Raw genomic sequence first — 13,135 nt, forward strand, 5'->3', positions numbered from 1 at the left:
TATAATATCAACTTAGATTTTAAATATTTATCATAATGAATCATAATAAATTGTAAAATTGATTAATATCAATTTTACAATTTATTATGATTTATTACCATAAATATTTAAAATCTATCTATATGAAGAACATTCTATGAAAGAAATCAGGTCTATGAAAGAAATGTTGCCACATTCATGCTGAAATTATAAATTATGTTTTCTATTTCTGTAAATTAAGTGGCATAACTTCTTGTATATCAAAATTTTAACTCAAACTTCAGGTCATATTTAACCTTCAGTGAAACTTCATTCTCCAGACTATATACCAATTTAAGTTTTACTACACTGTAAACCGCTCAGAGTCCCTCTTTTGGGGGAGATGGACAATAACAAAATTTGAAAAATAAATAAATAAAATGAAGTAAGTATTGAGACTATTAAAGCCATGTGCCCCAATTTTTATCACATGACCACAGGGACACTGCCGTAACTTCAAGGACTGGTCATAACTACCATTCGTTCAGAGCCATTGTAACTTCAAACAGTCACTGAACGAATGGTGGTTAAATGAGGACTAGCTGTATATCCACCTGGCCTGCAGTGGTCCTAAAACAAAAAAAATTATAATTCTATTACAAATCCTCCCAAGGTCAGTGTATTCATCTGACAGAGAAGGAGAGAGCAGCCCCCATCTCCTCACAGACATGGCCTCTGACCCCTATGTGGAAGAAGGCTGCCAACTCCTGGTCTAGACCCAATTCAGCTACAAGTTCACATAGTGACCTTCACTTTTCACCTTCTCTGTCTGGGATACCTCACTATTCAAAAAATAAAAAGAGGGATGGAAAAAGGCATAGTTGATGCTCTGAGCTCCTCAAGGAAAAGCAAGACATAATAACTCCTTGCTTCAAGCAGAATATTCTCTATTGTTTCTAATGATGGGGAAATTTGGTGCTTACTGCGCCTCAAACATTTTGAATATCAACAAGTCCAAATCCAAAGTGGTGGTATTTGGGAAAAGATGGGCCAAATACAGTTGGCACTTGGATGGGGAGCCTATAAAACAGACTCTCATATTTAGGGGTGGTTTTTACAGATACAGGGCCCTGGGTTAATCATTACAAGCAAAGCTCTACAATGGCCAAAGCAAGTTCTAAAATGCTAATCAAACTACTTAGTTACAACCACCCTTGCTCTCTGCTCTCCATTTTGAAGGTCCACAAGGCAAAAATTGTACCCGTGCTAACATATGGTGCTGAACTGTGGGGCCTATCAAAGGCCTCCTTACTTGAACAAAATCAAACATGCTTTTTCAGAACCATTCTGGGGACTGACAGGAATACACCTGCAGCAGCAGTAAGAGCTGAAGCAGGCACCCATTCCATTTACAGTCTATCAGTAATCAAAGTCTTTAACTATTGGTAGAGGATTCTCCCAATGGAACATGACAGACTACCAAAAATGTGCCTTGAAGAACAGATGGGCACACTTCAGCCCACCACATGGATCAATCAACTCCTCCAAACTATTGCATTCCTCAGCTTTTCACCACAATATTTACTTTCAGCTGGAGATCAGGCCAAGGCAATATTCAAGGAGTCTTGGATGTTAACGCCCAAACAGACATTAAGTCACTTGCACACAATAGGTCATTGAAGTGGCTGGCTAAGAATAAACTGTCCTTTCAAATAGAAAAATACCTGACAATGGGTCTGACTCAATACCATAGGATAGCTCTTACTAGAGCAAGATCTGAGCAGCTAGATTCTATTGTCAAATACAGACAATTCCACCAAGTGCCTTACCCTGAGAGAACATGTGTTTGTGGAGCATCCGAAGTAGAAGACATTGCACATGTCCTATTTAACTGCCAACTATATGCCCCAGCAAGGGCTCAGTACCTTCAGACATGAATTGACACAACCACATACTGGGATCGTAACAAAAGACTGTGTTACTTCCTCCAGGGCACAAATACTTATGTGGTCAATAGAACTGTTAAGTTTATAGTTAGGGCTGTCCAACTGAGAACACAATTTATAGAACACATTGGGGTGGCATGCAAAGGTGATGAATTCATCTAAACTCACATTGTTTCTGTATTTTATTACTCGTTTTATTATATCTTGCATTTTTATCTTACAATTTTATCTCTATCTTACCCTACAGTATTTTATCGTATTTTATCTTACCACAGTATAGTTTATCTTACCTTACTGTATTTTATCTGTTTTATGGTATTATATTTTATATCTTATAGTGGCTGATGCCCAGCTTTTTTATATGGTCAATTGACTAATCAATAAAGTCATTCATTCATTCATTCATTCATTCTTGTTTCTAATAATTTCTTTAATCATTCTCTTTCAAGACACATGTTACTAGAAGTAGCATACAGCTATATAAATATTAAAGTCAAGGAGATGTTCCATACCTTCCCAGTCTTCACATCTACATAAGAGAGTGTATGTTTTCTCCAATGCTGCTCAAATGGTTTCTTCTGCTGTCCTTGGATTGGCTTAGAATAATCATATTCATCTATCCTAACCTAGAATATAAGGTACATGTGAGGGAACACCAGCAGTTTGAAGCTCATGTTCAGGTATCATTGGCTATGTTTCAAAATAGCATAACTAGCTTTATTAACACAGAGTAAATAGTAAATATAAGTATTGGTCCTCAGACTGATACAAATTCAAGTGTCTGTTATCTAAACAACCCAGCCCTTATATATTTTAGAAAATATCCATCTCCTCACTATTTCATCATAAAGCTGTGAGAAAAAGACTCAGACCTCAAGGTAATAGTTCTAAAAGGAAAATACTTAGTAAACTTTGTAATGAGGACTCCAAGCTTCATGCTTGGAAAAACATTTACTTTCAGTTTGGGCAATTGTCAACAGCCTGATAGAAAAGCTGGCTTCACTGAGAAACTTAGAAAAGTTTTAACAAAAATGGATGTTAAATATTCTTCTTGAACTGTGAAATAATGTCAGAAACACCATATTTAATATTGTTAACATCAGTTGTCTTGCAACATAGATTGATTATTGAATGAAAATTGGCTATGCTGAGAATGGGGCTTCATCCCATCAATGCAATTTATGTAACAGTGATGTCAATAGAGGTATTGGTAGAATTATATATGCTTTCAAGAAACTGCAAAGTAACTGTGGTTTTACCCAAACTGCATAAACATTTTTTCTTATAAGGTCACTCTATACCAATCATTAAATTAGGATTGCATTATATTATTAATCTTATTTAAATTTTGAATAGATGATATATTCATATATAGCTAATTTAATAAAAATATCTGTCAGCCTGGTTAGGTAGACCAGTCATTAAATCAACTCCACAGGAAGGCTAAAACTACTTTTATAGAAATTGGCTATAATAGCAGAATCTTACAAGTCTGATTGTGCTGTGCCTCCTCCTCCTCCTTATAGTTCAGTGAAGTAGGGAGGTTTCTCTCTGAGCTGCTTCCGAATTCTATCTGGCCATTCTGGACTTAAATGCTTCAGCCCCTTTTTCCTTGGCAACAGCTTCTGCATATCTCCATCAAGGTCACCCTTCTTGCTCTCTTCAATATCCCGCATAAATGGCTAATCCACATGCTCATTCTTTTTGCCAATAAATGAGATGTAAAGAAACTCCGAGAAATTTTAATATATTGATTTAAACCTCAAGATAAATACTGTGGAGTATAATATGCAAGAATCTTCACATATGTGTTCACATATTGGAATACTCCTCACCAAACATTTAAAGAATGATTTTGGAATTCTGATTTAGCTAGCAGTGTTTTGCTATCCAATCCTCATTCATTCTCTCTATATGACCAAACCATCTCAACATATTTTTCATGTTGGTCATTCACTTTTGTGCTCAATCCACATTCATTCAGCTCCATTCTTGACCCTATCTTTTCTTCTTCTACAGCAAATCTTATGTATCTCATTCCCAGTGCATGCTACTTTTATTTTTCCTGACAATGCTTACTTCAATATAACAAAATGGGAAGACACATGTGCTTATAGCCATTTTTGCTTCTTTTGACAAACATTCCTCGCAATAGACCTACTACTTTTCTATTAGTGTTTGCATGTCTTAAATTTCTCAATACATTACCCCAACTTTACCGACATTCAAAGAACAAAGATTTATTCATTTAGAATTAAGTATGAATCTATCTTATATGTTATACTTTATCAATAGTCACTGGTTTACCAATGAATTTACTACTATAATATAAACAATACAAGGTATTATTGTATTGTTTTTTATTCCTTCTTAGTCTGTATCTTTAGTTTGATTTTTAATTTTTTAAGTTTCTTTTTCTGTAAGATTAAAGATTGTGTTCTTAAAAATATAGATATTAAATAAAAATAATTTTAAAGAAGAATAAAATATTAATCTTTTAATGGGGGGGCTTTGAGTCAGGGTTGAGTCCTGGTGACTGCCTGGACAAGTCCCTGCGGTTTTCTTGGCAAGATTTCACAAGTGTTTTGCCACTGCCTGCTTCCTAGGGCTGAGAGAGAATGATTAGCCCAAGGTCGCCCAGATGGCTTCATGTCTAAGGCAGGACTAGAACTCACGGTCTCCTGATTTCTAGCCTGATGCCTTAACCACTACTCCAAACTGGCTCTCACAGTATGGATCTACTTCCTCTCATTTTAGCTATTAATGTATGTACTATATAACTGTATACTAATGCAACTACTTTGGTCTAAGATACATTAATTTTTCAGATCCATATTCCTTGTTGCATCATACAATCTAACATTTGCTGCAAATCATTCAGGTTCTCCACCAACAATGCTTATACAAGTATTCCTTGTTTAGCAACCACAATTGGGACCAGCAACTTGGTTGCTAAGTGATGCAGTCACTAAGTGGAAAAATCATGTGACTGTGACTGTGCTTACGATTTATTTCAGTTTTCCTTTTTCTCTACTCCCATGCCCTTTGAAATGCTCATCCTGGCACTGGGATAATTAGCAAGAAGAGAATTAATGTTTGTGTTTACATTCATTGGAGTGGAAGGGATTACAAGAGAGTAAGCAGGCACACAAGAATACACATCTAAAGGAATGCACCAGCACCTGCTCTTTGCCTAGTGCCTGGTGTCCTTGTGGCTCTGAGCCCCCAGCTGCTTAAGAGGCAAACAAAAGCAGGGGTGAAACTGATTAAGTCTTGTCAGTTACAGACAGCAGCACCTGCCTGCTAAGTAAGGTCACAGAGCTGAACTTGTTTACTTGCCCTTAGCACCTCTTGAGGAAGTGCTGGGCTGAGAAAAGCAGCTCAGGAAGAGATCACTTGTTTAGGCAATCTCTCTGCTCTGCGACAGGGAAAAAGAAAAATAACAGGTCAGGCACAAGACAAAGGTGTTCAGTAATGGCAAACATGTGACTCAGAGATGCTGTGAAGGTCGTAATGCGGGCATTGGTTGCAAAGTTACTTTTTCATCACAATTGTAACTTTGAATGGTTGCTGCCCAAGGCAGTAGCTAAGCAAGGTCTACCTATACTTAAATCACTATTCTTTTTTCTAAGCAGTAACTTGCCAACTCTGCTCATTCATTCTAAGATATTAAATATCCCATCATTTTTTCTGTACTCTATCTCACTCTCTCACCCTTCCATTTATGTGACCTAACAGAAGAACCTTCCACTGCTTCTTCCTTCAGAATGTTGCACACTTATTCCCAAAACCTTAATTAACACCATTCACTGGAACATAAAGTAAGAGAATCATCGTTCTGTGTCTTCTTACTTTCACAGGATGTGTATCTCGACTCTGGGCTAGTCAGCTGGTATTGTCAAGGTCCTGTCCCAGTGCCTGAAGGCTGTTTGGGTCTGAATGGAGACTTACAGACTCAAGCTGAACCATAGCAAGACTGAGTAGCTGTGGGTGTTGTGGCCACTGGGTATAGGAAGAAGCACTGTATTAAAGATGCATGCAGCACTTACTCCCTTCCACTTTGCACCGGTGAGACTAATACCTCAAGTGGAGTACTGTATCTGAAGTGTACAATTCTGGGCACATTTCCAGAAGGATACTGATATGTAGAAAAGGTTTAGTGGATGACAACAAAGATGATGTAAGGACTTCATGACATGCCCTGTGAGGACAGACTAAAGGAACTTGGGATGTTCAATTTGGAGAAAAAGCAGCGGGGGGAGAATATCAGTGTTCAGGTACATAAAAGGTGCCATAGGGAAGATGGTAAGAAAGTATTTTCTATTGCAACAGAAACTTGGACAGAAATAATGGATATAAGTTGCAGGTATCTAGACTTAACTTAAGAAAAACTTTCTGATAGGACTGCACGACAGTGGAATAACATACCTTCAGAGGTTGTAGGTTATCTATCTTTGGAAAGTCATCTCTGAAAGACAGTTTAATTGGTTTCCTGCACATTGCAGAAGGCTGGAGTGGATTATCCTCCCAGTCCCTTTCTATGATTTTATGCTTACTAGTCATGCTTTCCTCCTACTTACTAGTTAAGACTCTCAACAATAAAGGATTAAAATCTTGAAATTGTTATGTTTTCTGGTCTGTCGGTTACCAATGCAGTTTTGAAAACTCTGGTGCATGGCACTCCACATTGTTCAGTGAATCTTAAGACATTCTCCAGCAAGAGTATTGTGTTAAAGTTGAAATTATCTTGATCATGGATGGAAGATGAGCTAAGTCTCCAGAGAGAGATTTCAAAAATAAGAATACACTTACACAATTTCAAAAACATCTATAGCTCATCTCATGTAACATTTTTCTTGATTAGTTATGGAATAATATTGTATAACTGTATCAATCTTCTTGCACCACTGTACATATTTGAAATGCTTAGGCCTACTAGTTTCTCATTTGTTTTAAGTAAAGGAATCTAAAATAAAATCAGATGGGCATGGACCCTAGTGGACACAAAGAAAACTACTATTATGTATCATTTCTTTTTTTTAAAAGAATGAATAATGAACTCTAAGTTATACATTGGATATAAATGTTTTACTGTGAATGTTAGCTGAAAGCTTTATTTCTCAAAATATGCTGAACCAACCTCTCCCTTTTAAACTTATTTTTGTTTCCCAACTCAGGCATTATAAACGAGAATAGAATAAGACATCTGGCTTTAGGGTGCTGCTGGTGAATGCCAGGTCTGTCTGCCATAAAACTATATCCATTCATGATTTGGTGGTGGATGAGCAGGCAGATCTGTTGTGCAATGACTGAAACCTGGCTGGGTGAGGGCAGTGATAGCACTCTTTCTGAAATTTACCCACTTTGACCTTATTTTTGCTTTGGAGCAATTGTTATATGATCTGGCTATTGGGGGGGAAGGGGGGTACTACCACCAACTATTTGCCATAGTTAGATCACATGCATTTGACTGCCACCCAGGACCTCTGTAGGGCCAGACATACTCAAATGGTCCACTTCAGGCACCTGATGGATCTGGTTGGCTTCCAATGGGAGCTTTAGAAGCTTCATGACAATCTGGTGGGTGAATCTGTTGAGGGCCTGGTTCACTACTGGCATCATGAGGCAACCTGGGTCTCTGCCAAAATCACCTCTAAGCAGCCCCTCTCTGTTGGCCACGAGTGAATCAGGCTGGATCCCGTCCCTTCTGGGTCTTCCAGGCCATTAGGGGGAGATAATTTCCTGGATCTGGGAGATGGTTAACGTCTTGCTGTGGGAGGGGATACATTTGGCAGTCTTGAAAGAGGCTATGGTATACCTCCTCAAGAGGCCCTCTCTGGATTTGGAGGTATTGGACAACTATCACCAGTCTCGAACTGTCCATTTTTGGGGAAGATTACACCCTCTCCTCATTTAGTGACTGCAATCCATTCCTTAAATTGGAAGTGAAACGGTTGCTAAGCAAACACATGACAGAGAGACAGACAGATGCTGCAAAGGTCAATGGTTACTGCCATCTCATTTAGATAAAGTTCTCTCGTACAGTGTCCTGTACCTGACCTGTTTTTCCCCCCCCCTTTTTTTGCCTCCTTGCAGGGTGGAGAGTTTGCTTACACAAGCTATCTCTTCCTGAGCTGCTTTTCTCCACAGCACTTCCCTAAAGAGTGCTAACCACAAGTTAACAAGCTTAGCTCTGTGACCTTAATTAGTTGATTAGAACCCTCTGGCCCCTTGCACTGCTGTCTGAAACTAACCAGACCATAACCAGTTTCACACTGAAGGTTTCTGTTATTAGGCAGACGAAATGTGGTCATAAATGTGTGCACTGGTTGGAAAATTGTTTTTTATTTTTATTATTGTTATCGTATTTGCAAAGTCACTAAATGAGGTAGCTGCTAAACAAGGAGTGCTGTATTTAGAGAGTTTTGGGGAATCAGCTATGGAGTGCCTCAGAGAAAACAGATTATCTGGACCCTCTGCTATCAGGGTTGATGCCTGGATATAGAATGGATATGGACATTGGTTGCACTAGACAATGTTTATCTGGATCTGGATGAAGGGAGTGTTTCTATCCAAAGGTGTTCCTTTTAGACCTCTCAGCAGCCTTCAATACCATCAACCATGGTACCATTCTAGACAGTCTACAGGGACTACGGACACTGTGTTACAGTAGTTCTGCTCCTTCCTTGGTGGCAAGTGGTTCCAATCATTAGTGTTGGGGCAGGAGAGATAAGCCTAATAACTACTCCTTAAGGGGTGCCACAAGGGCTGGTTCTCTCCCCCCTCTTATTTAATATTTACAAAAAGCCATTGGGAGAGGTCATCCAAAGGTTTCAGATTTAGTATCAATATGCTGACAATACCCAACTTTATAATTGCTTCCCCAGGCTAGACTGGTGATGCAGCTCAAGTCCAGTTCTGGTAGCTGGAGGCTATGAGGGTCTGGATGAGAGAGAAGAGGCTTAAACTGAATTCTACTAAGACAGTGTTACTGTTTGTCCACTGGGATTCTCTGTCTGCTGCAGTGTTGGCACTACCTCTAAAAGAGTAGGTCTGCAACTTGGGGGTTCTTCTGGACTCACAGCTCCTGCTAGAACAGCAGGTGGAGGTCATGGCTAGGGGGCCTTTCCCATCTTAGGCTGGTGCACCCACAGTGACCCTGCTTGGAGCTACAGTGGTTCATGCCCTTGCTTGCTAAGATTACTGTAACATGCTTTACATAGGGCTGGCTTGAATAATGCCCAGAAGATGCAATTGGTTCAAAGTGCAGTAGCCCATGTGCTGACCAGTTTTCACTGATAGGAGCACATTACACCAGTGCCGCAGGCTCTCTACTGGTTGCCAACAATCCGTTGGGTACAATTTAAAGTCTGATAATAGCCTAACCCTACATAGCTTGATGCTTGGTTATCTGCAGGACTACATACTTTTACTGGAATTGGTCTAGCCAGTTTGATCTACCCAGGAGAAACTATTAGCTGTGCCCTACTTTAGGAGGGGGGCAGAAACTCAGCATTGTTTTTCAGTAGCTGTACCAATTGTTTTGAACAGCCCTCCCCCCCCGATGAACAATAATCAAACCATAAAGCATCTCTTCAGCTTGTTTCTTGCAAAAATCAGTTTGGATTGATGGGATCACATAACATTCTATGTCTTCACTGTCACACCCTCTTACACATGTGTGCACAAATGCACACAATTAACTACAGTTCTCTCCTATAAATTATTCAGTCTGCTCGAATGCCCTCCTAACAGCCTGCAGCCAGCCAGCAACTAATAAAGCACCTTCCTTCCCCTCACCCCACCCCCACAGACTGAAAAAACTGGGCAAAGGCAGCAGCAATTCAGAATGGCATCTGGCAGCAACAGAAGCCAACTAAGTGGCTAAATGGTGGCTAAAGACTTTGTTACAGCTCAGATAATAAAGGAGAACTGTTTATAAGATTCATTAGAATTTAGATACATACATAGGACACACAGATTTGCAGTGTGGATGGATGGATGGAGTGATAAGTGTTTGGTTAGAAGTTAAGAAACAAATTTGTAAACTTTTTCTATAATAAATGCCTTCCTGGAAAAACATAGAAGACAGCCATGCTCTCCTTGTTGGTGGTCTGTACTATTTCCCAAAAGAACCCTTTCTCAGAAACCTGAAACAGAAATACTGATCAGGACATGAGATTATATATTTTTATAATTTCAAGTGATAGAAAACCAACAGCCTGTTCAGATATATTCTTAAGCTATTAAAATGCAACATAAAAGCTTCTTTTACAGAGAAATGAGTTTTGAGAAGGATAGCTCTGTAGAAAGTACAAACCTTTGTGGTTGTCTTGCCTACACTAATATTATTCCTGATAGCAGTTGAAGAAATAACATATAAACAAATGTGTACCTTATAATCCTCCCTAGCGTGAGCTCCACGTGACTCTTTCCGAGCTTCTGCACCATAAATAGTTTGTAAAGCACAGAGCATCAAATTTTGTAGTTCCAAAGTCTCCACCAAGTCAGTATTCCAAACAACACCTACAAAGGATGTGGAAGAGTTTTAGAAAGTACAGGGAGAAAGCAGTTTAACAGATTCACTAGATTCTTCTTTCAGTATAATTCAACAGTATCAGGCAGGCAACAGCGGCAGAGTGCAGGGTGGCCAAAAGGACAAAGATGGGGAGGAGATAGGCAGGGATCAAAAGGCCTCATGGAGGGCCAGCAGCTGTCTTGGGCCGGTGCATCTTGTCAGCAGCAGGAGGAAGAAGATGGCAACAGTCAGCTGGGGGCGGCAAGGGTAGGTGGTGAAGTGCAGGGTGGCCAAAAGGGCAGAGAAGGGTAAGGAGCTAGGTGGGTGGAATGAACTGAGGCAGAGGTGAGTGCAGCAGGGCAGGAGAAGTGTGAGGTCCTTGCATAATGATGGCATGATCCTGGTCTAATGACTGCAATGCTAAGCAACGCTAAGCAGTGCAGTCACATGATGTTTCACCTAACAACTGCTTTGCTTAGCAACAGAAATTCTGGTCCCAATTAGGGTTGTTAAGCAAGCACTACCTGTAGTTGTTACTTTTAACTTATTTCTCTGCAAATCAGTTGACTCAGTCTTATTTAAGTGAAATGGATGTTGCAGTACTTTCTATGAAGTTAACAGTGATGCAGTCTATATTGAAACAGTACCTCTATCAAATGTCTTCAGATCATCAAAATCTTTATAGAGTCTGGATATTTTTTCACAGCCTTCTTGTAAGACAGGGCCTGTACGGAACACAGCAGCATGGCTTTGCATTGCCTATAAAGAATGAAGAAGTAATACACTTCAATCAGTTTTCTTTGATAGTCTTAAGTAAGAGTTTAAGTTTCTACAATTACCAAAACAATTATGTCAAAGCCCACCAACAGACTTTCAAGACAAATATGTAATTGTTTTCAGCACCTCTATACTAGGAGGTGATTTGAATCAAACTGCAAGTACTTTTTAGATGAAATACTCCACCACCCAATTATATTCTCAGATTGGTTTTTGCACAAAGTTATGTCTAAATTCATAATAAATGGATATTTCACATTCTATTATAGCTTCCAACAGGAGTGTACTTTTCTTTCTTCCATATGCAGAAATTGTTTTGATATATTTTCTGAGATTTCATTTCTTGATGTATTGTCAATTTCAGGCCATGATCCTTGAGACTTATAGCTTTATTTAACAATTTAAATACATCTTCACTGAAAAACTAAGCAGAGCTTTTTGATGAAGTTTTTGAGACTGATAGGGATTCATTTATGTCTTTATCTTTGATATAGGACACTGGCAAAGCATTTATTCAATGTCAAATTATTACATATGCCTATCATAAAAAGAAGCAACCATTAACTGGATTTACATAAGGTCTCCATCAAGTTTCTGAAAATATCAAATTTATAACTGAAATTTTTGTTCTAATGCAATATAGATGGCCAGAAGCTATAACTTCCTTGAATGTTGAGAAAGTCTTTGATGTTGTTTATTGAAAATATTTAAGGGTGATTTTGACTGACTAGATATATTATGGATTGATATGATTTGTGCAACTCCTAATTCATGCACCCTCTCCTTAACTCTATTTTGAGATGCATATCAAGGATATATTCTTTTTCCCTCCTTTTCAATTTGGCTTTAGACCCTCTAGCCTGTATAATCAGAAATTCTAAAAAAAAATTAATGAAATTACACTAACGGGGCAGAGTATAGATCCTACTACACTGAATAGGCTTTATAGACTATTTCTAGACTCATTTTATAAATATATGAATTGCCATCATATCTAGTTATCACATAGGGAACTTCTGGTGAGAACATGGCAAACTAAGCGGGGACAGCATTATAGCAGAGATTGGTGGCCAGATGCTCAATCTTGGCCAGCAAAATCTCTCCGGAGAAAGGAGAGATTGTGAGATCACCCACACATACTCTGGATAGCTACTCCTCATGAGTGCAGGAACCATGGCTTTTGCAGTCAGCTTATCAGTTGAGTGGCTGGGAATCGAGGGATTCCATCTAAGCTCATAGTCCTAATGTAGCCTATATGGACATAAAGTTTGATCAAGCCTAATTTCTTAATCACTTTTTGAATTACTTTTCTACTGCTTTTCAAATATTAAGAACCTTTGGAATGGCATGTTTTATGGCATTTACTAGGTAAGTCTCCTTCAATCCTTAGCGAAAGATGTTGTATTTTTTGGAATAAACAGCGAGCGAAAGGGTGATTAGGGTGTTGATTTTTAGAAAATTATAAATGGACGAAGGGTCCAGATAGGTTTGAAATAACACTATAAAATTAATTACAAGAATTCTTCCCGTGGGAAATTGCTGTTGTTGGGAGTTCAAAAAAAAAAAAAGGATGGGACACTAGAGGGGACTAGAAGAAACTAAAGATTGTAATTAAGAGAAGAACACTTAAATTTGACATGCTAAAACAGAATGGAGCAAAATACTTTAATATTAGAGGTACTGAAGGATTTTTTTTTAAATCCTGCCTTTATTATTTTTATAAATAACTCATAACATCCCCAACACTCCTTCCTCCTCCTATTTTCCCCACAACAACCCTGTGAGTTGAGTTGGGCTGAGAAAGAGTGACTGGCCCAAAGTCACCCAGCCGGTTTTCATGCCTAAGGCTGGACTAGAATTCATGTCTTCTGGTTTCTAGCCTGGTGCCTCAACCCCTAGACCAAACTGGCTCTATATTTGTGAACAATGGACCACA

General features: G+C 38.8%; 1 protein-coding gene across 1 annotated transcript in view; it reads right to left on the reverse strand.

Moving 5' to 3' along the window:
- Positions 1–13,135, reverse strand: part of SDHA (succinate dehydrogenase complex flavoprotein subunit A) — a 41,095-nt gene that overhangs the window by 1,048 nt on the left and 26,912 nt on the right. The window contains exons 12-14 of the mRNA XM_063300307.1: positions 11,070–11,181; positions 10,300–10,430; positions 2,417–2,530 (exon numbers count right to left, since the gene is read on the reverse strand). Coding sequence (XP_063156377.1) covers positions 2,417–2,530; positions 10,300–10,430; positions 11,070–11,181 — 357 coding nt within the window. The remainder of the gene's footprint in view (positions 1–2,416; positions 2,531–10,299; positions 10,431–11,069; positions 11,182–13,135) is intronic.

This window comes from Candoia aspera, chromosome 4, assembly GCF_035149785.1.
Source record: "Candoia aspera isolate rCanAsp1 chromosome 4, rCanAsp1.hap2, whole genome shotgun sequence".
In the NCBI taxonomy this organism is placed as follows: domain Eukaryota; kingdom Metazoa; phylum Chordata; class Lepidosauria; order Squamata; family Boidae; genus Candoia; species Candoia aspera.